Genomic DNA, 25,383 nt, shown 5'->3' with positions numbered 1-25,383 from the left:
CTCACAATAGGCTGACTGGGAAGGTGATTTCCGGCAGTCAAAGTCCTGCAAAATGAGCTAAGATGCTAATATTGATGTAAACTCTTGAGAATTGTTTTTTGTGGGTGTCACAGAGTAGGATGATACCCCATTTCATGGGTGCACAATCCATAGATAAGGCTGTACGGTGCATATAAGTATGCCCAATGCAATTATGCAGTCTAATGTCCGCAGTGGGATTTCAACAGTTTTTTTCTGTTTATTGTCAAACTAATTAATTATTGTATTTAATTTTAAATGATGTAACAACATTCCAACCTTGTTTAGCATTATATAGTCCACATATAGCATAATTCCCCTATTTGTATCCGTTTGCATCACTTTCAAGTGAGGGACTTTTAATTTGAAGGTGAACTGCTAATTTCACTATTGTGGCTAATCGTTATCGTGACTAACTTCACATAGGTAGGGACAAGCTGGTACCAGGGCCGTTGGCCAATGTTCAGATAGAAACGTATTATGTAGAACAGGGGTCTTCAACATTTTCATACCCAGGGACCCCCGCCCAAGCAAACCAGCGGCCCGTGTTTTTTTTCCATGTATTTGGATCTTAAATTCTTTAGTGATTTGGACACTAATGAATTTGAAGCTCTCAACCTGCTCCGCTGCAGCCTAGTCGATGTGGATGGAGGCGTGCTTGCCCACCCGTTTCCTGTAGTCCACGATCAGCTCCTTGGTTTTAATGACGTTGAGGGAGAGGTTGCTGTTCTGGCACCACACCACCAGGTCCCTGACCACTTCCTCCCTGTAGGCTGACTCATCATCACCAGTGATCAGGCCTACCACCATCGTGTCGTCAGCAAACTTGATGATGGTGTTGGAGTCATGCGTGGCCATGCAGTCGTGGGTGAACAGGGAATACAGGAGTGGACTAAGCACACACCCCTGTGGGGCCCCTGTGTTGAGGGACAGCATGGAGGAGGTGATGTTGCCTATCCTCACCACCTGGTGTCGGCCCGTCAGGAAGTCCAGGATCCAGTTGCAGAGTGAAGTGTTCAGACCCAGAGTCCTAAGCTTGGTGACGAGCTTGGAGGGGACAATGGTGTTGAACGCTGAGCTGTAGTCAATGAACAGCATTTTTACATAGGTATTCCTCTTATCTAGGTGGGTGAGGGCAGTGTGGAGAGCAATTGAGATTGCGTCATCTATGGATCTGTTAGGGCGGTATGCAAATTGGAGTAGGTCTAGTGTGTCTGCAATGTTGGAGTTAATGTGTGCCATAACCAGCCTTTCAAAGCACTTCATGATTATAGAAGTGAGTACTACAAGGCGGTAGTCATTGTGGCATGAAGCCTTAGACTTCTTGGGGACAGGAATGATGGTGGTCATCTTAAAACATATGGGGATTATAGACTGGGACAAGGAGGGGTTGAAAATGACTGTGAATATGCCTGCCAGTAGTTACCATCGGGCTCAGTGGCCTTGCGGGTGTTGACCTGATTTAAGACCAATGGTGCTTCTACAAAGTATTGACTCTGGGGTGTGAATACCTATGTAAATTATATATTTCTGTGTTTAATTTTCAATAAATGTGCAAACATTCCTAAAAACATGTTTTCACTTTGTCATTAAATGAATTTGTGTATAAAAACTATTTAATCCATTTTGAATTCAGGCTGTAACAACAAAATGTGGAGTAAGTCAAGGGGTATGATTACTTTCTGAAGGCACTGTATCTTCTTATGAAGTTATATAAAAGGTTGAACCCCCCTCTCCTAAAATAAATGTATTAAGCCGATTATGACGATTATTATACGATAATTCTGCCAGCCTTCATTCAAACACATGTTCACTAATAGCAACTGTTTAGCTGTTTAAAAAAAGGTTAGCCATGTGTTTGCAAAAACGTTCCTTGTGCCCCGGTGAGGGGCTTTTAAGGTAGTAATAGCTGTAAATACAACAACAGGTAAATATCCTCTAAATACTTTTCCGCTTGTGATTTAAAAATGTAGAAATGTAAAATAAAAATATTTTATGGGGGGCTTAAAAAAGCAAACATCAGTGGCTGTTGGCCTATGGCGGTTCTAGTGTTTAGATCGCTTTACGGGTCACCCTTACATCCACAAAATGAGTGAGTGAGCTGTATGTACTGTCAGTTCACCATTCGTGACTACAGTTTTCCCGGGGCTTTTCCAAGGTTACCTTGTTTCCCAATTACTAACGTTAGCGGCAATTACATTGTCTCGCCTTGGAGCTTGTGGCTTTCCACTCGCCGCCATTTCCTTCTATGGATGAGGAGCGGCTCCACCGTTTGGGTCCAGTACACGTGTTGCGCATATTCTTGCATAGAACGAGAGTCTTGCGCAAGAGCTTCCAACCTGCAAGGGGAGGCCCCTTTCTCGTCAACAGTTGTCACATTGGATTGTGGAAGCTATTATATTGGCCTGTAATAGCAAGGGGTTACAGCCTCTGGAGGGCCTGAGGACTCACTCCCCCAGAGGTATGGCTACCTCTTGAGCACTGTTCAAGGGCATCTCCTTACAGGAGATTTGTGATGCGGCTTGTTGGGCATCCCCTCATACTTTTGAGGTTCTACCGACTAGACGTATATGTACCTTTATTGGTGCAAATTGTCCTCAGTGCCAGGGCCTCTGAGGGTTGATACGCGAGACTGCCTGGCTTCGGAGAGCATGTGCGATACGGTAGTTGGCCATATCCCACTTGTGAGACATCGAAACTAATAATTCAAAGATAACTTAAGGTTACTTGCGAACTCCAGTTCTCTGATATTATGGATGCTATATCTCATCACATTCCCCTACTCGCAAGAGTGTGAGGAAGTACTCAATACTCGAGAATGATCAGAGGGCGGGCGAGTCGCTCTTTAGTATGAGGGGAGGGGCTCCCTCATTCGCCTCTCGACCTGTCTGTCTCTGACGAACATGTATAATTGGTTCTTCGAGATACTTAGAGGTATCAGATAACCGGGGTTACGCAAGTAACCTTCCATATCTGGTATTCTAACAACTCTGCTTTTGTTTATCTGGATATCCTCTTCTTAAGTGTTTCTCACGCAATACTCTTTCATTTGATCTACTTATAGCCTATGCGCTCCTTGAGTGTACTTGAGTTTTGAGGATCCTTAATTAACAAAGTTTGTATCAGTTCTGTGGCAGTTTAGCTTACTGTTGTGTTTGCAATTTAGTCAACTCGCTCTTGAATTCTAAATCCTCACGAAGAGTCTGAGTACCTCCTTGGATTAGACAAGCATGGCCCCTTGCGCAGCAGATTGACAGCTGGAACCAGGAGCAGAGTGCCTCGTCCTCCTCAAATAAAGCTCCTATAGCAGGTCTGCTGCTGCAGTATGTGTGATCCTGACTTAACCCCACACCGACTACTGACTACCTCTCCTGGCCCCCTCGGCTCAGATAATGGATCTTCTATTTGCAGAGATATATTCTTTTTTACACCTCGACCTCGACTTTCACACTTTCTCCTGATCCTCCTCTTCCCAGTGAGCCCATGCTAGTTATGGTTTAATGAGCAATAATACTTTCCAATGGCAGCAGCTGCTCATCAGGACTCCTTGGAGGAGATGGAGAAGAAAATCATGTCAATTATCGGATCCATTTCCACAGCCATCCACCTCATTTCACTCAGCTGCTTTTTATAAAGTTTTTTTAATATATGATTTATGTTAGAGAAGCTCTGTAGAGAAAGTGCCTGTGTGCTGGCTCTCCCTGTCCCAGATGGGTGCTCTTTGGCATAACTTATTTTGTTGAACCAAAACCATATTGTGCTTCTGTTTGGGTTGGATTTGCTTCAGTTGGTTAGTTGTTAACACAGGGAATTCAGCGAGTTTGTCAATGTTAAACCAAGCAGTGGCCTTGATTCAACATTGTTCTCTCCAGTGTTTGGAGCTATGGGCTTTCACAGATTAGTCAGAGGCCTTCTACCCCTTCCCCCCCTGCACATTTACCCTGCCACCATCCCTCAATGGACATCTATCATTGTTACAGTTATAAATGTGTAGATATTATTATTATGATTGTTGTTTCATTCACTTCTCTTTTTGACCTTGACTGTTGGAGCTTGGAGCTTAAGATTTTTACTGTACCTTGCAATTACACCTGCGACCCTGTGCATGTGACTAATAAACTCATCGAACCATCTAATCCAATCTCTCTCTATCTCTCTCTCTCTCTCTCTCTCTCTCGCTCTCTCTCTCTCTCTCTTTCTGAAGTGGGGGTCTTCAACATTTTCTTACCAAGGGACCACCGCCCAAGCACACCAGCGGCCCATGTTTTTTTCCACGTATTTGGATCTTAAATTCTTAGTGATTTGGACACCAATGAATTTGAAGCTCTCAACCTGCTCCGCTGCAGCCTAGTCTATGTGGATGGAGGCGTGCTTGCCCACCCGTTTCCTGTAGTCCACGATCAGCTCCTTGGTTTTACTGACGTTGAGGGAGAGGTTGATGTTCTGGCACCACACCACCAGGTCCCTGACCACTTCCTCCCTGTAGGCTGACTCATCATCACCAGTGATCAGGCCTACCACCATCGTGTCGTCAGCAAACTTGATGATGGTGTTGGAGTCATGCGTGGCCATGCAGTCGTGGGTGAACAGGGAATACAGGAGTGGACTAAGCACACACCCCTGTGGGGCCCCTGTGTTGAGGGACAGCATGGAGGAGGTGATGTTGCCTATCCTCACCACCTGGTGTCGGCCCGTCAGGAAGTCCAGGATCCAGTTGCAGAGTGAAGTGTTCAGACCCAGAGTCCTAAGCTTGGTGACGAGCTTGGAGGGGACAATGGTGTTGAACGCTGAGCTGTAGTCAATGAACAGCATTTTTACATAGGTATTCCTCTTATCTAGGTGGGTGAGGGCAGTGTGGAGAGCAATTGAGATTGCGTCATCTATGGATCTGTTAGGGCGGTATGCAAATTGGAGTAAGTCTAGTGCAATGTTGGAGTTAATGTGTGCCATAACCAGCCTCTCAAAGCCTTCTCTTCTGGGGGGGGGGGGGGGGGTGTGGCAGAGGGGGCCATTTTGGACCCCTTGTGGCGCCCCTGTGACAACAATTTTGGACCCCCTTGTGGCCCCCCTGAATGTGGAGTATGAAATAATTTTTACATAACAAATTTTTGCTATCGTTCTTTTTTTACATCCGTTATTAGACAGTGGCAACGCGGAACATGGTCTTTTGCCTGCTAATGCCTGCAATGCAGTGAAGAAAACGATATGACAACAATAACGTCTAATGTAACTGGCCCCTCTAACAGTACAACTGGCCCCAGCTTGCCCCCCCCCCCCAGTTGAAATGGTCTAGAACCGCCACTGCTCAAAGCACTTCATGATTACAGAAGTGAGTACTACAAGGCGGTAGTCATTGTGGCATGAAGCCTTAGACTTCTTGGGGACAGGAATGATGGTGGTCATCTTAAAACATGTGGGGATTATAGACTGGGACAAGGAGGGGTTGAAAATGAATGAATATGCCTGCCAGTAGTTACTGTCGGGCTCAGTGGCCTTGCGGGTGTTGACCTGATTTAAGACCAATGGTGCTTCTACAAAGTATTGACTCTGGGGTGTGAATACTTATGTAAATTATGTATTTTTGGGTTAAATGTGCAAACATTCCTAAAAACATGTTTTCACTTTGTCATTGAATGAAATTGTATGTAAAAACTATTTAATCCATTTTGAATTCAGGCTGTAACACAACAAAATGTGGAATAAGTCAAGGGGTATGAATACTTTCTGAAGGCACTGTACCTTCTTATAAAGTTATAAAAAAAGTTGAACCCCCCTTCTCATAAAATAAATGTATTAAGACGATTATGACAATTATTATACGATAATTCTGCCAGCCTTCATTCAAACACATGTTCACTAATAGCAACTGTTTAGCTGTTTAAAAAAAGGTTAGCCATGTGTTGGCAAAAATGTATGTCCAATTCAAGAAAGCTTGCCAGAAGCCAGCATCACTTGCCACAACATTTACATTACATTTACATTTAAGTCATTTAGCAGACGCTCTTATCCAGAGCGACTTACAAATTGGTGCATTCACCTATAATATCCAGTAGAACAAACACTTTACAATAGTGCATCTAAATCCTTTAAGGGGGGGGGGGGTTAGAAGGATTACTTTATCCTATCCCAGGTATTCCTTAAAGAGATGGGGTTTCAGGTGTCTCCGGAAGGTGGTGATTGACTCCGCTGTCCTGGCATCGTGAGGGAGATTGTTCCACCATTGGGGTGCCAGAGCGGCGAACAGTTTTGACTGGGCTGAGCGGGAACTGTGCTTCCTCAGAGGTAGGGAGGCGAGCAGGCCAGAGGTGGATGAACGCAGTGCCCTTGTTTGGGTGTAGGGCCTGATCAGAGCCTGAAGGTACGGAGGTGCCGTTCCCCTCACAGCTCCGTAGGCAAGCACCATGGTCTTGTAGCGGATGCGAGCTTCAACTGGAAGCCAGTGGAGAGAGCGGAGGAGCGGGGTGACGTGAGAGAACTTGGGAAGGTTGAACACCAGACGGGCTGCGGCGTTCTGGATGAGTTGTAGGGGTTTGATGGCACAGGCAGGGAGCCCAGCCAACAGCGAGTTGCAGTAATCCAGACGGGAGATGACAAGTGCCTGGATTAGGACCTGCGCCGCTTCCTGTGTGAGGCAGGGTCGTACTCTGCGAATGTTGTAGAGCATGAACCTACAGGATCGGGTCACCGCCTTGATGTTAGTGGAGAACGACAGGGTGTTGTCCAGGATCACGCCAAGGTTCTTAGCACTCTGGGAGGAGGACACAAGGGAGTTGTCAACCGTGATGGCGAGATCATGGAACGGGCAGTCCTTCCCCGGGAGGAAGAGCAGCTCCGTCTTGCCGAGGTTCAGCTTGAGGTGGTGATCCGTCATCCACACTGATATGTCTGCCAGACATGCAGAGATGCGATTCGCCACCTGGTTGTCAGAAGGGGGAAAGGAGAAGATTAATTGTGTGTCGTCTGCATAGCAATGATAGGAGAGACCGTGTGAGGATATGACAGAGCCAAGTGACTTGGTGTATAGCGAGAATAGGAGAGGGCCTAGAACAGAGCCCTGGGGGACACCAGTGGTGAGAGCACGTGGTGCGGAGACAGCTTCTCGCCACGCCACCTGGTAGGAGCGACCTGTCAGGTAGGACGCAATCCAAGCGTGGGCCGCGCCGGAGATGCCCAGCTCGGAGAGGGTGGAGAGGAGGATCTGATGGTTCACAGTATCAAAGGCAGCAGATAGGTCTAGAAGGATGAGAGCAGAGGAGAGAGAGTTAGCTTTAGCAGTGCGGAGAGCCTCCGTGACACAGAGAAGAGCAGTCTCAGTTGAATGCCCAGTCTTGAAACCTGACTGATTAGGATCAAGAAGGTCGTTCTGAGAGAGATAGCAGGAGAGCTGGCCAAGGACGGCACGTTCAAGAGTTTTGGAGAGAAAAGAAAGAAGGGATACTGGTCTGTAGTTGTTGACATCGGAGGGATCGAGTGTAGGTTTTTTCAGAAGGGGTGCAACTCTCGCTCTCTTGAAGACGGAAGGGACGTAGCCAGCGGTCAAGGATGAGTTGATGAGCGAGGTGAGGTAGGGGAGAAGGTCTCCGGAAATGGTCTGGAGAAGAGAGGAGGGGATAGGGTCAAGTGGGCAGGTTGTTGGGCGGCCGGCCGTCACAAGACGCGAGATTTCATCTGGAGAGAGAGGGGAGAAAGAGGTCAAAGCACAGGGTAGGGCAGTGTGAGCAGGACCAGCGGTGTCGCTTGACTTAGCAAACGAGGATCGGATGTCGTCAACCTTCTTTTCAAAATGGTTGACGAAGTCATCCGCAGTGAGGGAGGAGGGGGGTGGGGGAGGGGGAGGAGGATTCAGGAGGGAGGAGAAGGTAGCAAAAAGCTTCCTAGGGTTAGAGGCAGATGCTTGGAATTTAGAGTGGTAGAAAGTGGCTTTAGCAGCAGAGACAGAAGAGGAAAATGTAGAGAGGAGGGAGTGAAAGGATGCGAGGTCCGCAGGGAGGCGAGTTTTCCTCCATTTCCGCTCGGCTGCCCGGAGCCCTGTTCTGTGAGCTCGCAGTGAGTCGTCGAGCCACGGAGCAGGAGGGGAGGACCGAGCCGGCCTGGAGGATAGGGGACAGAGAAAATCAAAGGATGCAGAGAGGGAGGAGAGGAGGGTTGAGGAGGCAAAATCAGGAGATAGGTTGGAGAAGGTTTGAGCAGAGGGAAGAGATGATAGGATGGAAGAGGAGAGAGTAGCAGGAGAGAGAGAGCGAAGGTTGGGACGGCGCAATACCATCCGAGTAGGGGCAGAGTGAGAAGTTTTTGATGAGAGCGAGAGGGAAAAGGATACAAGGTAGTGGTCGGAGACTTGGAGAGGAGTTGCAATGAGATTAGTGGAAGAACAGCATCTAGTAAAGATGAGGTCAAGCGTATTGCCTGCCTTGTGAGTAGGGGGGGAAGGTGAGAGGGTGAGGTCAAAAGAGGAGAGGAGTGGAAAGAAGGAGGCAGAGAGGAATGAGTCGAAGGTAGACGTGGGGAGGTTAAAGTCACCCAGAACTGTGAGAGGTGAGCCATCCTCAGGGAAGGAACTTATCAAGGCGTCAAGCTCATTGATGAACTCTCCAAGGGAACCTGGAGGGCGATAAATGATGAGGATGTTAAGCTTGAATGGGCTGGTAACTGTGACAGCATGGAATTCAAATGAGGAGATAGACAGATGGGTCAGGGGAGAAAGAGAGAATGTCCACTTGGGAGAGATGAGGATTCCAGTGCCACCACCCCGCTGGCTCGATGCTCTAGGGGTATGCGAGAACACGTGGCCAGACGAGGAGAGAGCAGTAGGAGTAGCAGTGTTATCTGTGGTGATCCATGTTTCCGTCAGCGCCAGGAAGTCTAGGGACTGGAGGGTAGCATAGGCTGAGATGAACTCAGCCTTGTTGGCCGCAGACCGGCAGTTCCAGAGGCTGCCGGAGACCTGGAACTCCACGTGGGTCGTGCGCGCTGGGACCACCAGGTTAGAGTGGCAGCGGCCACGCGGTGTGAAGCGTTTGTATGGCCTGTGCATAGTGGAACTGGTACTCGTGGGTGCTATGTCATCTACTTCAGTGGGTCCCGTGTGGCTCAGTTGGTAGAGCATAGCTCTTGCAACACCAGGGTTGTGAGTTCGGTTCCAGTATGGGAAAATGTATGCAGTCACTCTGAATGAAAGTGTCTGCTGAATGATGTAAATGTAAATTTGGTGAGAAATAAAGTTAACATCAATAGAAGGATATGACCATATTTACTGCAATGAGTATATCATAAAAAATTTGGTAAGTATGTTGTTGCTAGCGATATTCATTCAAACATATTAATCTAATATGTATTTGCGGATCCCCTGCAGTACCTCTGCGGACCCCTAGGGGGTCACGGACCCCCAGGTTGAATACTCCTGATAGAACAAATATGTCTCTCTGATTCTAAGGAATCATGTCAAGTATATTCATGGCATTTCTATCTTCTTTCTGACTGGAAAGCACAAACACCCCACCTTATAGTTTCTCATAAAACTTAGCCTGTCACGTCCTGACCAGCAGAGGGTGTTGTTGTGTAGTTTTTGGTCAGGACGTGGCAGAGTATGTCTGTGTATGTGTGTTCTGGGTGTTGTGTTTCTATGTGGGTCTGTGTGGCTCCCGATCAGGGACAGCTGGTTATCGTTGTTCCTGATTGGGAGTCATATAATTAGGAGTATGTTTGTCACTTGGGTTTGTGGGTGGTTGAGTTAACACTGCTATTCGTTTGTTCGTAAGTAGTCTGTCGTGAGTGTTTATTGTTTTATCTGTGTATACTTTACTTAATTATATTAAAAGATGAGTATCCACATTCCGCATGCAGTTTAGTCTCTTCAACACGGCTTCAACATTTATGACATAGCCAAATGCTTGAATTCAAGATTGAATAGTATTCAAGTTTGGACTGTTAACACTTGTATAAAAAAACATATACATTTTAGCTAATGTCAAGGGCAAACATGCAAACACCGCTTTGATGTTTAATGTGTGAGGATGTGAAAAATATTAGCAGAGCTGATAAAGCATATTCTGAATTAATTTTGTATGCCACACAATTATTCAATGGAGAGCAGTGCATATGTTAAATCCTGCAGTCACCTGCAGCTGAGATTTAAAGCAGAGTAATTTTTCATGCAGTATGATGCACTTGGCAGACATGCCTAGGAGTATTACTACAAATCTTCAGTAACAACATTAGGGCAATTACAGAATGATCATGAATACGCTAGTAAAACACTAGGCGAATCTTGTTAATCGACCATTGACAAATGAAGATGAACATGTTTTATTACCAAGTCATTACAAGTTTACTGTAGCTACTCTGTCAAATGACTTTTATTTGGCAAGGGGACACAAAAAGGTTTATTAGTAAGCAAATGTTTAAATTTATGGTCATGGTGATTATTTAGCTGAATATGTTAGTCCAAATGATGTATTTCCTTCTGCTTCTGTTTTGCTAAATTTATTGTGATACGCTTATGCTGTTGATATTGTTCTTGCACTGTCATCACATACTTTTAATTATAATACACAAAGTTGACTGCCTCAGTACCTCTTCACAAACCAATAACAGGCCAATCCTATTTACCTAAATCCAAAAGAACTGCAATATTTCTAAGAGCTCAGAGGGTACATTCTTGACCCACCAGGCTGAGCTTACTTAAGATGATAATATGAATTATTCATCCAAGATATCCTCATTAAACCTGCCTCTGCACTGCTCGCACTGTCCCTAGTAAACTGCAACCCAGGTAAAAGACATCTGCATTAAACTCAGCATTTTGAGCCTCTAGCTCCTCATTATGAAGACCAGAATATACTTTCATGTAAGACAAATGTCACACTTTTTACACATTTTACAAAACAAACATAAATGCAACATCACACAACTCTTGAGTGTTTTGAACTTCAACCTAATTCCCAGCAGCAAGTGGCATGATTCACCATGCCCACTCCTTCTAAACGTTTCAACGTATCTGATCCGAAAACTGTGGGCTATTGAATTACGGCCTATCAAATGATTGCATAGTTGCTCAGAAACTCAATGTCAGAACGTCGGTGTGTTCTTTTTTCCAGGAAAACAAAATCTTTAGCACACATGCCGTTCCTGGAAGCAATCATGCATAAATAAATAAGTATTATTTTGATCGGTCTCTGTCAGGGAGAGTGAATGTCATGAGAGGAGAGTAAGTCTCCACGGATGGGGTTGGGGGAAGTAAATGGAGTTTGTCCAGCAGCACTTACATCCATGGCACCAGGCACCCCTGTTCCTCTAGGGGCCCTGTGCCACTCTCCATAATTTCATCAGTGTCAGGATGGATGCTGTGTGCAGGTTTCCATGCTGCAGCATTCTGCTGGCTGCGAGCTTTACAGGAGACACAGAGTCTGGAGAGGGTCTCTGCTGACTAGCAACACAGGAAACATGAGACATTCCTATTTGGACTCTGATTTCATTCATGTGTCGGTTATCTATCATTTCAATCACTTTGGAGAAATGTAAAAGCCTGAAGAATTCTAGAGTTGTTTTAGCAAGGTCAGCCTTCACCTTCCTGGCCAAGGAATATTAAGAATATTTTCAACATCTGTATTGGATTTGTTTTCATCAGTTAGTATTAGAAATATGGAATCAGAGGCCAACTATACCGTACAGTATTTTATGTTGATATATTTGATAAAAAAGTCAACTTCAGGACAATTACTGTAGCCGAGTTAAACCAGACTGCTAACCATCGTTTGAAGTGAAACAATGGTGAACCTAGTGTTTAACCAGGCTACAATTATTGTGCCCACAACATTGAGTAGGACACCACTGAGGTATAATAAGAACTGGAGACTGCGTCCAAGAGGTCCGACCATCGTTTTCAAGGTAATCAACTCACGTTCGCATACGCTGATTCATGGACCGTCTATATCCTGGTTGCATTCGGTTTATATGGACAAACATTGCATGTGCACTAGCACTCGGTGTACACAGGGAGCAGCGCGAGCAGTGATGACATCATCACCTCATCCAAAAACATGGTAGTAATTGGATGAATATAAAATGTTAATATATTCGGCTGTGAGTGATGAAGAAGAAAAATTGGCCTCCGACAGTTATTTGAATAGTTCAATGTATGTTTTGTGCACAAAGGTGATGACTAAAGTGTCTTATTAGGAATTTTGAAATCGGACTTCTCTATGTGGTCGTGTATGGAAATTTGCTTTCTGGGTCGTGCGTCAGTTAAACTGCAGTATCGAAGCAAAACTGTAGGCGCAGTCGAAACTATGTTTCTAGACTGAAACCCTGGCCCTTTGGAGGACACTGGACAAGTAAGCCTTGTTACCTAATGTTCAGTGCTAGCTGTCTCATTTCAATTTTATTTACCATGTATTAAGCACCTGTTTGTTGAGTCCCACCCACACAGGGTGAGTGTTCAGGTATTTCCTACACTCCGTGTGGAGTGGGCCATGGACCTTCTGTAGCTGACAGAGCAGCCCACACATACCTGACACCACTGCCTGCGTGTCACTACCACAACAGTGAGAGAGTGCACCGTCGCCATCCTCTGCCAAGATGTTCCTGGCAGAAATATCCCACATCGCCCCCAAAGATCTACTCCATCAGCTAGTCAGCTGTAACATAGACCTACAAGAGAAAACAGAGGCCATCATCTCATCTACCAATGTCAATAACACGGCTTCTATTAGTGTGATTTATTATCATTTTCCTATGTTCTGGTGGATAATTTATGCATAGCATATTTTTCAGTGGCTTGGCGCTAATCCATATCCCAGGACCCTGGGAAACAGTACTGTTGTGCTCTGAGAAATGTGAAAAATAACAGGCCCTCAGATTTCTCTCCCGTTTAGCTCATTAAATACTGAGGTGGGGGTCTTAATTACTAATCAATGTCCTAGCCCTCCGCTGACCACTAACACCATGGTGCTGCCGATCTACACAGAATATTAATGTAGTGAGACCGGCATTATCGATTCTATCTAGAGCCACAGACTCTTAAACAGTCCCATGCCTGTGGTGCAGTGCTTTTAGATTAATATTTGAATTGTTTTGTTTTTCACACACAGAAATAGCATCCTTCCAAACTGCCTTTTCATGCCTCTGACAGAGGTCTGTCTGATCTGTGGTAATTGTCTTTGCTCTGATTGTTTTTCTCCCCTGCTTTAATTCCCATTTAGACATAATGATGTGTTGTCTTGATCGTGGTGTTAAGAGTTCATGACTATCCCAATTCTATTTCCCTTCCACACTAATAGGCCAATGTGACTTGCACTGAGCTTCCTAAAGATTAAGAGGCAATTGTCGATATCATATTACTTGCCCGAGATCATATTGATTTCCGTTGCCCCTCATACGGATGAACACTATGCCATAACAATTACACCCGTTCAAGGAGAAGAGGGAAATGGAATTCAGTTCCTTTTTCTTCTCCTTTTTTTAGCCAGTTGTCGATTGACAGGGCTCACGCCAACAGCCCTCACCCCAGCCAGTAGAATATGACTCACAACAGCAGCCCCAGAGGAATAATCCCCAGGCATGCATGGTATAAAAGGTCAGGCTGTCATGTTCTCCACAGTAACGGAGGCCTTCCTCTCAGACTCATTCCCGTCCCTCAGACAGCGTCCTCCCCATCGGGCCGATGGCAGGCTCCTCTCCTCTCGGTAATGCAAGCCTCTGATTGACAGGTGGATTTGGGATTATTTTCCCCGGGGCAGGAAAAGTGCAGGTTTCAAGCAGAGGCATTAAAGATAGAGGAGATGCTTATATATGCCGAGGCGAGCATCCTAAATCCATGCAGCCCTGATAAACACACGAGAGAGGGAGAGATAGAGGGAGAGAGGGAGACAGGAGAGGAGAAACAGAGAGGGAGAGATGGAGAAAGAGGAGGGAGAGAAAGGGAGTGTGTTCTTCTGTGGGCTGGCTTTATCCCTGCAGGATAGCGCCCAGAGTAGCATGGATGGAGATAAGATGGTGTGTGTGCTCTGCTCCAGGAGAAATCACAGGCAATGTCATTTTTATGATGTGAAGCACAATGGGGAGCTTCGCTGATACAGTACTCTTGAATTGCTTACTTGTATGAACGAGTGTAGCTTTTAATCTATGGATGGGGTATGGATTTAGTGATCTCTAACTTGATAGGGAGTTTTTCCTAGCCACTGTGCTTCTACTGTACATCTGCATTGCTTGCTATTTCGGTTTTTAGGCTGGGTGTCTGTATATGCATTGGGCTCCAGAGTGGCGCAAAGGGCTAAGGCACTGCATCTCAGTGCAACAGGCGTCACTACAGTCTCTGGTTTGAATCCAGGCTGTGTCACATCCGGCTGTGATTGGGAGTCCCATAAGGCGGCACACAATTGGCCCAGCGTCGACCGGGATTGGCTGGGGTAGGTCATCATTGTAAATAATAATTTGTTCTTAACTGACTTGCCTAGTTAAATGAATAAAATAAATTCTGCTTTGTGACAACTGCTGATATAAAAAGGGCGTTTAAAATACATTTGACTTGATTGATAGAAAAACCAACCAAACCTGAATTCAATCCCCAGCTGTTTATCAAATTCAACATTTATTTGAATAATTTGAAGTCTATATTTTAAATCGGGTTGGAAACGAAATTATTTTCCAATCGTTCTGTTCCAAGCAAAACCCCTACTTCTTTCATTCCGTTCCAGTTTTCCGACCAGCATAATAATGTTCTGAACCAGTTCGAACCCCCTATCTCATCCCCATATTGCTATTTATCTTCTTGCACTTTTGCACCCCAGTATCTCTACTTGCACATCATCATCTGCACATCTATCACTCCAGTGTTAATGGTAAATTGTAATTATTTCGCATCTATGGCCTATTTATTGCCTTACCACCCTACTTTTCTTCATTTGCACACACTGTACATAGATTTTTATTTTGTGTTAGTGACTGTACGTTTGTTTATGTGTAACTCTGTGTTGTTGTTTTTGTCGCACTGCTTTGCTATATCTTGGCCAGGTCGCAGTTGTAAATGAGAACTTGTTCTCAACTGGCCTACCTGGTTAAATAAAGGTGAAATAAAATTAAAATAAATTTGAAAAAGTAACACTTCATATAGTTCCTTTTTGTCAAATAAAATCCCATTGAAATCCACAAAGTTTTCACATTTAGCTCATTATTTTACTCCGCCAATTAGCGTGGATAGAGCAGCTTGCTATGGAACGGGTAAGCTAGTTGTTTACATGGTTGATGCACAGAGACTGTAAGTGCAGGTGTGAGATGTGACTTAAATTTCACGGGTAGGGTAAGAGCGAGAGAGAGGGTGGACATGAGTGGGGTTGGCTTGAAGTGCTGAGCATCATGATATGACTTGAATTGGAATGTGTTTAGGATATCACTAGCGTTATAACTTCACTGAATTACAGAATTATATACTAGACATTAGGAATATTTCTGGAACAAAAAATAACATTATGAACTGGTTCTCAAGATTTTAACTTGACGGTTCTGTTCCGGAACACTAGGGATCACTTTTATTTCTGGTTCTGTTTCCGTTCCTAAAATAATGACGTTATTTTTTGTTTTTCGATCCTGTACTGGTTCCAACCCCTGATTTAAAGGATGATCATTTGATCGTTTTGGTCTACTGATCTACTGATTTATACTGTAAAACCATTTTACTCCAATGCTGTGAGTGGATGTCATGAGGTTCAATCAAATTTATCTGCTTTGTAAATTCTTGCATGCTCAAACCCTGATGCTCAGGGCTGCAGAAGGATGATCACGTAAAGTCAATGCTGAGGTGGCTGCATCTTTAATATTGACGTTGTTATAAATGACCTACCACATGGTGATTGATGGCAGTGTTGAAATCGTCTCCTGTTATCACGGGATATTTCCGTAATTATGTGACCTCCACATTTTTACTGTCAGCTTGAACGTTCCTGGCGTTGTGGCTTTGCTTGAAGTATTCTCTCATGCCAGCAACATCAGAACATTCTCGGATGCCTTCAGAATCCACAATGTCACTGGGTGAATGCTTCAACTGTCAAGTGTTGCCTTGAAGACTGGGGGCATTTTTTATTTGCTTTTGTGGAAAAGCTTTGGATCACTGTGAATCTCTGTAATTTTGATTTGTCCCATAGCTTTCATGAATCAAAATTATTTTGGCTTCTGTGTTGTTTTAGAAAGCCCTTTAGTGTGTTACTGCTGGTCCCGTCTCAGGGGACATTGCTGTAATTATCTATAGCCCGCAAGGCCCCACTTTACACTGTGGCCCCTGAACAGGCCCCAAATGACCCAAATCAATTATCTTCAAAAAATAATGATCAAGACACTGGAGTGCCCAACAAAATAAATCTTAATTCTCAAAGAGTTGTCAAGAACTTGTTTTGCCTTTTCTCTTTGTGGACGTTCTCATACACAGATAATTACATTTTGTTAGAACAGATAGACTTCTGACCGCTCTGGTCGACCTCAGTGAGAGAGTGACTGCGTCCTAGAGAAGCAGTGACGTAGCTACACTTTGTCAAAGTGAGAATGGCTCCATTTAGCCTCCTCTCCTGTGCTCACTGTGAGGAATGGCGGACATATTGAGCTTTATCTGCTGAAAGTAATGAACTCTTTGCCAGTTAGGGGTATTAACATCGCTCTTGTCCAACATTTCTGCCTCATTGTCCTCTCGGCTCACAGCTTTCGCAGCCAGTCATTTTGGGCAGACCTCTTAATTACGGCGATGTATTGAGGCCTTAAGTGAGCTCTACTTGTAATTTGCAGTTTCTGACATAATTCCTTAATACCTGATTGTAAAATATGATCCTATTCATGGATTTGCTGTAATTATATTAAGTCGTCTTTTTTACTAAATGTATTATTCACTGAACTGTATTGAGGTCACCCATAATGTGAGTGATAATTATTCATCCTAATTGTACTGGAATAAAGCTTGGAATGATATCAAAAATTCAGACTATATAAAAAAAAAATATTCCGCCTTAATTATGTTGATTATATTCGATTAATAGCCGTGCTGACCCGAAAGGGAGAAGAACTGCACACAGATATTTTCTTATCCTCAACTGCACATTCTTAGTTTAGTTGACGCTGAAATTAGTTTCAAAGCTGTCATTAATCAGAAGAGATATCACTGGGTGCCATATTTATTTTTAATTAATGAAGCGAAGTTGATTAAGCACAAGACAAGCTTGGAACACACTGCAATAAGTACAAATCTTTGCTTAAATAATTCAATATATATCTTCCATTGTGTCTCAATTCTCTCAAGGGTGCTAAAAAATGACCTTATTTAAACAAACTTCACTGCAGACAAAACTTTACTTTCTGGAAGTTGTTTGGAAGTGTTAAACACCTGCTAACTTCTTTCTGGAAGTGATAAGTACGTTCACTAAATGAAAGGATGACAAATTATTTGTCATTGGTATTGTTTCTGAACGCATCACACTGGTAAAAGACAAAGGTGTGGAAATGTAATTTGATGTTATTATGTCCCACGGGACACTAACATGTCACCGGAGTCCAACAACAGCAACATTAAAGAACAGGTAAAAACAGAAATACTGAAGTATTTGTTATAAAGTGAAAATAGAATCCGAATATGGCATGCCAATTACACCCCATAATGCAAACACCCAAATATTGAGACATTTCAATCTGTCACGCTTCAGAGAAGTGTAAACAGTGAACCACCACACTCTTCCAGCATAATGTATTTCTAAGCACAACGAAAGCTCTTTTTAATACACTTTTGGACGAAAATAACAACTGTTTGCCTCGTTAATACAGATGAGTGAACGCACTGTCCTGTGTTCGCTGTGAAATAATAAAGTACTGTACTTGGAGATCAGTGTTTAACGCTTATTCTCTCGTCTCAGTGGGCTTTAGATGTCATAAATACTGAGCCATGTTGAGTAGAAAACCAACTGCTGGTAAATCTGAAGCAATCTATCTTCTACACTGTCTCTAAGGGATGAGGATGTAAATAATCAAGGTTACCTTCCCAGTCACATGTAGGCAGGTGTGAGAGATTGTAATGAAAGAACAACCCAGGTGTCTGGTGGTGGTGCTGCTGCACCAAGGACATAGTACAAGCAGTTTGATAAAGCTAGATTATGCTCGATTGCATATTAAGTTACAGTATGATGTCTTCAGGTAGGGAGGACCAGTACGGAGAAAAAAATGTATGAAATGTATGCATTCACTACTGTAAGTCGCTCTGGATAAGAGCGTCTGTTAAATGACTAAAATGTAACATGTAAAATGATAATTAATGGAGGGAGAAAAACATACTGAGCAAGACAAGACAACTTGAGCATTTCTTAAATGCAGTCGCCTTGCATGCAGATAGCACGTTTTCTAGCAGAAGACGGATTCAGTATTAAAGCATTTCAGATCATATTTCCCAGGGATCCTTTCTCTCTGGTGTTTAGATTCTCGCTAATGTGTTGCTCCTAATGTAATTTAATTTCACTAGCATTGCAGAGCGCTAATGAACACTTAGAGCCATTGCAATTTTAACAAGGCCCCTCTGATTCTGGCCTGATAAGTGATTGAAATGCACAGCTCCATATTGAGAGCAGTACGGCTCTGGGCTCTGGGCTCTTGGCTAAACAGCATGTGACCCAACATGAACTGCACAGAGACCGCCCAGGGTCTTACTTTCTATATCATACCCTGTTATATTTATGAAGATAGGAGTGTCTTGATCTCTTGGCTTTTAAAGTATGAGTATCTGAGACAGTAGTAATAGATTTAATCCAAGCTCTGATACCTTCCTTGGTTTAGTATGGAAGTCATGGAGGTGTCTGCTATGATTAGTCCTGAATTGTTGCACCCTGTGCTCCTAATTTGGAGGAAGTGGCATGAACCCTATTCAAATTTAATCTGGTTCCTTGAGCGGCAAGGCTATCATCATTGATAGCAGATGGTGGGAGACATTATCACCTCATTGCCATTACTGACGACCCATATAGGTCATTCGGTAAACAATAAGCTGTGCGTAGGAAGTGAATAATGCAGGAAAGGAAGACGTTGAGAAAGGCAAGCATACTTATTGTCCTCTATAGTATCACTTCAAAAGTGTTTTCGTAATATGTGGGGGGGGGGGAAATGGAATGTGTCGGTGCTGTTTGTACTTGATGCGTTGTCATTCCCATTAATGTACAACGGAGTGTTTTTGAGGATGGCAGGTGTCATCTAGAGAAATAAAGATCTACCTTCACCACAAATACAGGCCTTATTGCTTTCCAGAATCACAACAGGAGAGCGTCCTTTGTCATTTCAAAAGGTAGTTTATATTGGAGTTGGAAAAAAATCCCCAAAAAGTGTGGATTCATATCAGAATGTAATCAGAGCAACAAACAATGGGCCTTTTGACAGGTAGTCTTTGTTTGGCAAGGATTTTTGTGAATTAACTTCTGAAATTACAATGGAGGATATCCTGCTGTCTGTTACTTTGATATGCACATTGCCTTTTTCTGCACCATATGTATTCCACTTTCTTTGCTAATTGCTTCTCAGTCACACGCTTGATATCACAGCATGGTCACGATTCTAGTTATTCTGGTGTGTTATCCACAGCAGATGCTATTTATTCCCAAAACCATGCTATTGGAGAAAATCCATTGTGCCTTTTGACAACTTAAGAAATACAGTTCCCATTAAATATAGAGATTTGCATGCAATAACCTTTAGATGTATCACATACAGTGCCTTCGGAAAGTATTCAGAAGTTGCTGGTCTTGCCACCTGAGAGAGAAATGAAACAAACCGCATTTTATTTTCTGAAATAAATTACAACTTGTAGAGTCCATGCCCCAACATATTTAGGCTGTTATGAGGGCGAAAATGAGGAGATGCAACTCAAAATTAGGAAGGTGTTCCTAATATTTGATACACTCAGTGTACAGCGCATTCGGAAAGTATTCAGACCCCTTGACTTCTTCCACATTTTGTGGCGTTACAGCCTTATTCTAAAATGTATTAAATCGTTTTTTTTCATCATCAATCTACACACAATACCCCATAATGACAAAGCAAAAACAGGTTTACATACATTTTGCCGAAAATATATATATATATTACATTTACATAAGTATTCAGACCCTTTACTCAGTACTTTGTTGAAGCACCTTTGGCAGCGATTACAGTCTTGAGTATTCTTGGGAATGACGCTACAAGCTTGACACATCTGTATTTGGGGAATTTCTCCCATTCTTCTCTGCAGATCCTGTCAAGCTTTATCAGGTTGGATGAGGAGTGTTGCTGCACAGCTATTTTCAGGTCTCTCCAGAGATGTTCGATCAAGTCCGGGCTCTGGCTGGGCCACTCAAGGACATTCAGAGACTTGTCCTGAAGTCGTTGTCCTGTTGGAAGGTGAAACTTTGCCCCAGTCTGAGATCCTGAGCGTTCTGGAGCTGGTTTTCATTAAGGATCTCTCTGTACTTAGCCTCATTCATCTTTGCCTCGATCCTGACTAGTCTCCCAGTCCTTGCTGCTGAAAAACATCCCCACAACATGATACTGCCACCATCATGCTTCACCGTAGGGATGGTGCCAGGTTTCCTCCAGATGTGAAGCTTGGCATTCAGGCCAAAGAGTTCAATCTTGGTTTCATCAGACCAGAGAATCTTGTTTCTCATGGTCTGAGAGTCTTTAGGTGCCTTTTGGCAAACTCCAAGCGGGCTGTCATGTGCCTTTTACTGAGGAGTGTCTTCCGTCTGGCCACTACCATAAAGCCTGATTGGTGGAGGGCTGCAGAGATGGCTGTCCTTCTGGAAAGTTCTCCCATCTCCACAGAGGAACTCTAGAGCTCTGTCAGAGTGACCGTCGGGTTCTTGGCCACCTCCCTGACCAAGGCCCTTCTCCCCCGATTGCTCAGTTTGGGCTGGTGGCCAACTCTAGGAAGAGTCTTGGTAATTCCAAATTTCTTCTATTTAAGAATGATGGAGGCTACTGTGTTCTTGGGGACCTTCAATACTGCAGAAATGTTTTGGTACCCTTCCCCAGATCTGTGCCTCGACTCAATCCTGTCTCTGAGCTCTATGGACAATTTATTTTTGTTTTTTATATTTGTTTTTGCTTTGACATGCACAGTCAAATGTGGGACCTTATATAGACAGGTGTGTGCCTTTCCAAATCATGTCTAATCAATTTAATTTTCCACTGCTGGACTCCGATCAAGTTGTAGAAACATCTCAAGGATCATCAATGGAAACAGGATGTACCTGAGCTCAATTTTGAGTCTCATAGCAAAGGGTCTGAATACTTATGTAAATAAGGTATTTCTGTTTTTTATTTGTAATACTTTTGCAAACATTTCTAAATACCTATTTTTGCTTAAAGTATTACTGTTTTCGCTTTGTCATTATGGGATATTGTGTGTAGATTGCTGAGGATTTAAAAAAAATCCATTTTAGATTAAGGCTGTAACATAACAAAATGTGGAAAAAGTCAAGGGGTCTGAATACTTTCCGAAGGCACTGTATAATATCACTATTGAATGGTATGAATATACAAACCTCCACTGCCAAGTCACATGTATTTCCACAAATCAAACCTGAGCAAAACAGATATTCATTGCTAAAGCAAAATGGACTCTAGGAAGTCCAAGTGTGCTTGAATAGGGCCAGCCTATTGAGAGTGACCAGCAGTATAGAATTACAAAATCATAAACACTTCTGAAGTTTATAGGAGAATGTGAAGATAGATATAGTATCAGTGTAACTCAGTGGTAACCTGAAAAACGTCCATCTCATCACTGTTTAATTTTAGCAACAGGATGTCTTGTGAAAATTGCATGGAAGTGTGCCAATCTTACACCCAGACACCCTTCATCATCAAAAGACAAACTGGTGTACAGTGCCGTTACTTTTAAGGATGAAAATGTAAAAATGTTAACTCATGTTTAAAAGTCAATAGATATACCATTAGCATACTACACACAGCATGAGAGCACGTACAGTATTTGTAGACATATATATATATATATATATATATATATATATATATATATATATATATATACAGTTGATGTCGGAAGTTTACACACACCCTGATATGTTTCACCTCTCCTTGTGATTGTCTCCACTCCCCTCCAGGTGTCATCCATTTTCCCTTTTAACCTCAGTGTATGTACAGTTGAAGTCGGAAGTTTACATACACAAGCTTCCCACAATAAGTTGGGTGAATTTTGGCCCATTCCTCCTGACAGAGCTGGTGTAACTGAGTCAGGTTTGTAGGCCTCTTGCTCGCACACGCTCGCACATGCTATTTCAGTTCTGCCCACAAATTTTCTATAGGATTGAGGTCAGGGCTTTATGATGGCCACTCCAATACCTTGACTTTGTTGACCTTAAGCCATTTTGCCACAACTTTGGAAGTATGTTTGGGGGGCAGCAGCGTAGCCTAGTGGTTAGAGCGTTGGACTAGTAACCAAAAGGTTGCAAGATCGAATCCTCGAGCTGACAAGGTACAAATCTGTTGTTCTGCCCCTGAACAAGGCAGTTAACCCACTGTTCATAGGCTGTCATTGAAAATAAGAATTTGTTCTTTACTGACTTGACTAGTAAAATAAATAAATTGTTCACTTGGAAGACCCATTTGTGACCAAGCTTCAACTTCCTGACTGATGTCTTGAGATGTTGCTTCAATATATCCACATATTTTCCTTCCTCATGATGCCATCTATTTTGTGAAGCACCCCCACAACATGATGCTGCCACCCCGGTGCTTCACGGTAGGGATGGTGTTCTTCGGCCTGCAAGCCTCCCCCTTTTTCATCCAAACATAATGATGGTCATTATGGCCAAACAGTTCTATTTTTGTTTCATCAGACCAGAGGACATATCTCCAAAAAGTATGAACTTTGGCCCCATGTGCAGTTGTATACCGTAGTCTGGCTTTTTTATGGCGGTTTTGGAGCAGTGGCTTCTTTCTTGCTGAGCGGCCTTTCAGGTTATGTCGATATAGGTTTACTGTGGATATAGATACTTTTGTACCTGTTTCCTCCAGGATCTTCACAAGGTCCTTTGCTGTTGTTCTGGGATTGATTTGCACTTTTTGCAACAAAGTACGTTCATCTCTAGGAGACAGAACGAGTCTCCTTCCTGAGCGGTATGACGGCTGCGTGGTCCCATGGTGTTTATACTTGCGTACTATTGTTTGTACAGATGAACGTGGTACCTTCAGGCGTTTGGAAATTGATCCCAAGGATGAACCAGACTTGTGGAGGTCTACAATTCTTTTTCTGAGGTCTTGGCTGATTTCTTTTGATTTTCCCATTATGTCAAGCAACAAGGCACTGAGTTTGAAGGTAGGCCTTGAAATACATCCACAGGTACCCCTCCAATTGACTCAAATTATGTCTAATTAGCCTCTCAGCAGCTTCTAAAGCCATGACATCATTTTCTGGAATTTTCCAAGCTGTTTAAAGGCACAGTCAACTTAGTGTATGTAAACTTCTGACCCCCTGGAATTGTGATACAGTGAATTATAATGGAAATAATCTGTCTGTAAACAATTGTTATAAAAATTACTTGTGTCATGCACAAAGTAGATGTCCTAACTGACTTGCCAAAACTATAGTTTGTTAACAAGAAATTTGTGGAGTGGTTGAAAAACTAGTTTTAATGACTTCAACCTAAGTGTATGTAAACTTCCGACTTCAACTGTATATATATATATATATATATATATATATATATATATATATATATATATATATATATATATATATATATATATATATAGTATATGCTGTACATTAGAGATGGGCAACTTTGAATGGGGTGGGGTTCACAAAAAATCTGAACTTGTCATGAGGGGCGGATCTGCATCCCCACATCCATACCCACACATGCAGTCAAAGCCGGCCCTAGCCTTTTGGTCCCCCCCACCTTGCGAGCAAAACATTTTATCAGCCCCTCCTCTTGACAGCAGAGAGAACAAAGGCAATACATATTTTGCCATGTGCCGTACAATTTTTTATGCAGTTTTAAAGCAAGTTTGCTGCAATTCTACACATTTTGTCATGGGGCGGAGAGAATTTTTTCAAATTCTTTAACTAATTTCATGCAATGTGCAGTTTTACAGCTAATTACTTGCAATTCTACTTATTTTGCCATAGGGTGAGAGAAATGTTTGCCGTTTTAATATGATATCTGAGTGAGAGTGACTAATAAAACAAATGGGGGTCCCCAGGTCGGTAATTTGACCATGATTACTACAAGTTTAGATAGCTGGCTAGACTATCTTACCAATCTAAAATGTTTTTGCTGACATGGGCTGTCAGTGAAAAGCAGAAGAGAAAGACTGCTGATGCGCAACCAAATTTAGAAAATTGCACCTTGTCTATTCTACTATTCTAACTCTTAACATTAAGTTGAGACTCCGACTGAGTTCTCAACAAAAATTATTATTATTATTATTATTATTGTACATTATTTGAATTGTCTCTCTCTTTCTTCTCTTGACCAAGAGTTCTTCCTGGAGCTGCTGGAGAACACGGAGAAGTCCCTGAACGAGATGTTCGTGCGGACCTATGGCAAGCCTTACATGCAAAACTCAGAAGTCTTCCAGAACCTGTTTGCCGAGCTGAAGCGCTACTACACTGGGGGCAACGTGAACCTGGAGGAGATGCTCAACGACTTCTGGTCGCGGCTGCTGGAGCGCATGTTCACGCTGCTCAACTCCCAGTACGTAATCACAGATGACTATCTGGAGTGCATCAGCAAGTACACAGACCAGCTAAAACCCTTTGGAGACGTGCCCAGGAAGCTCAAGGCTCAGGTTACAAGGGCCTTCATTGCAGCCCGCACATTCGTCCAGGGGCTCTCGGTTGGTCGAGAGGTGGCCAACAGGGTGTCCAAGGTAAGCCCAAGTCTCTGCCATTCATAAAAACTGCCCTCATGAAAAAACTATTTTGCAGATATTACTAGGGTATACTGTAGTATTTACTATAATAAAAAATAGGACATATATAGTATATTTTCAAGGATCCAAAGTGGGTGATTTCTCTTTGCAGAAACCTACTGGACAAATAATAAAAGAGCAAATTTGACATAACCTGTAAGTAGGTAGGACAGGAGTCTTAATGGCAAGGTTCAACATTTCTGCTATTTTTTATAACCTATAACCTTCTACAGTTTACTACAATGTAGTACATAAATATACAGTACTGTAGGATTCTATAGTCAATTATAGTATTTTTTACATTTGGGTATGAGGGTGTTAACCATGACTTATTTCCGTAATAAAAATAATATTATTCATGCCATGATTACCAGGTAAAAATTCTTATGGGACAGTCTATTGCCATGAAGTACAAAATTCTATAGAAAGTGCTATTAATGAATGAAA

The 25,383-nt window shown here is 43.0% G+C and overlaps 1 protein-coding gene across 2 annotated transcripts in view; it reads left to right on the top strand.

Annotated features, from left to right (window-relative positions):
* LOC115160818 (glypican-6) overlaps positions 1-25,383 on the top strand; it is a 116,081-nt gene that overhangs the window by 31,621 nt on the left and 59,077 nt on the right. For both annotated transcript variants that reach the window (XM_029711274.1, XM_029711275.1), the window contains exon 3: positions 24,503-24,894. In XM_029711274.1, coding sequence (XP_029567134.1) covers positions 24,503-24,894 — 392 coding nt within the window. The remainder of the gene's footprint in view (positions 1-24,502; positions 24,895-25,383) is intronic.

This window comes from Salmo trutta, chromosome 24 (assembly GCF_901001165.1).
Source record: "Salmo trutta chromosome 24, fSalTru1.1, whole genome shotgun sequence".
Classification (NCBI taxonomy): Eukaryota; Metazoa; Chordata; class Actinopteri; order Salmoniformes; family Salmonidae; genus Salmo; species Salmo trutta.
This window is presented reverse-complemented; position numbering and strand designations above follow the sequence as displayed.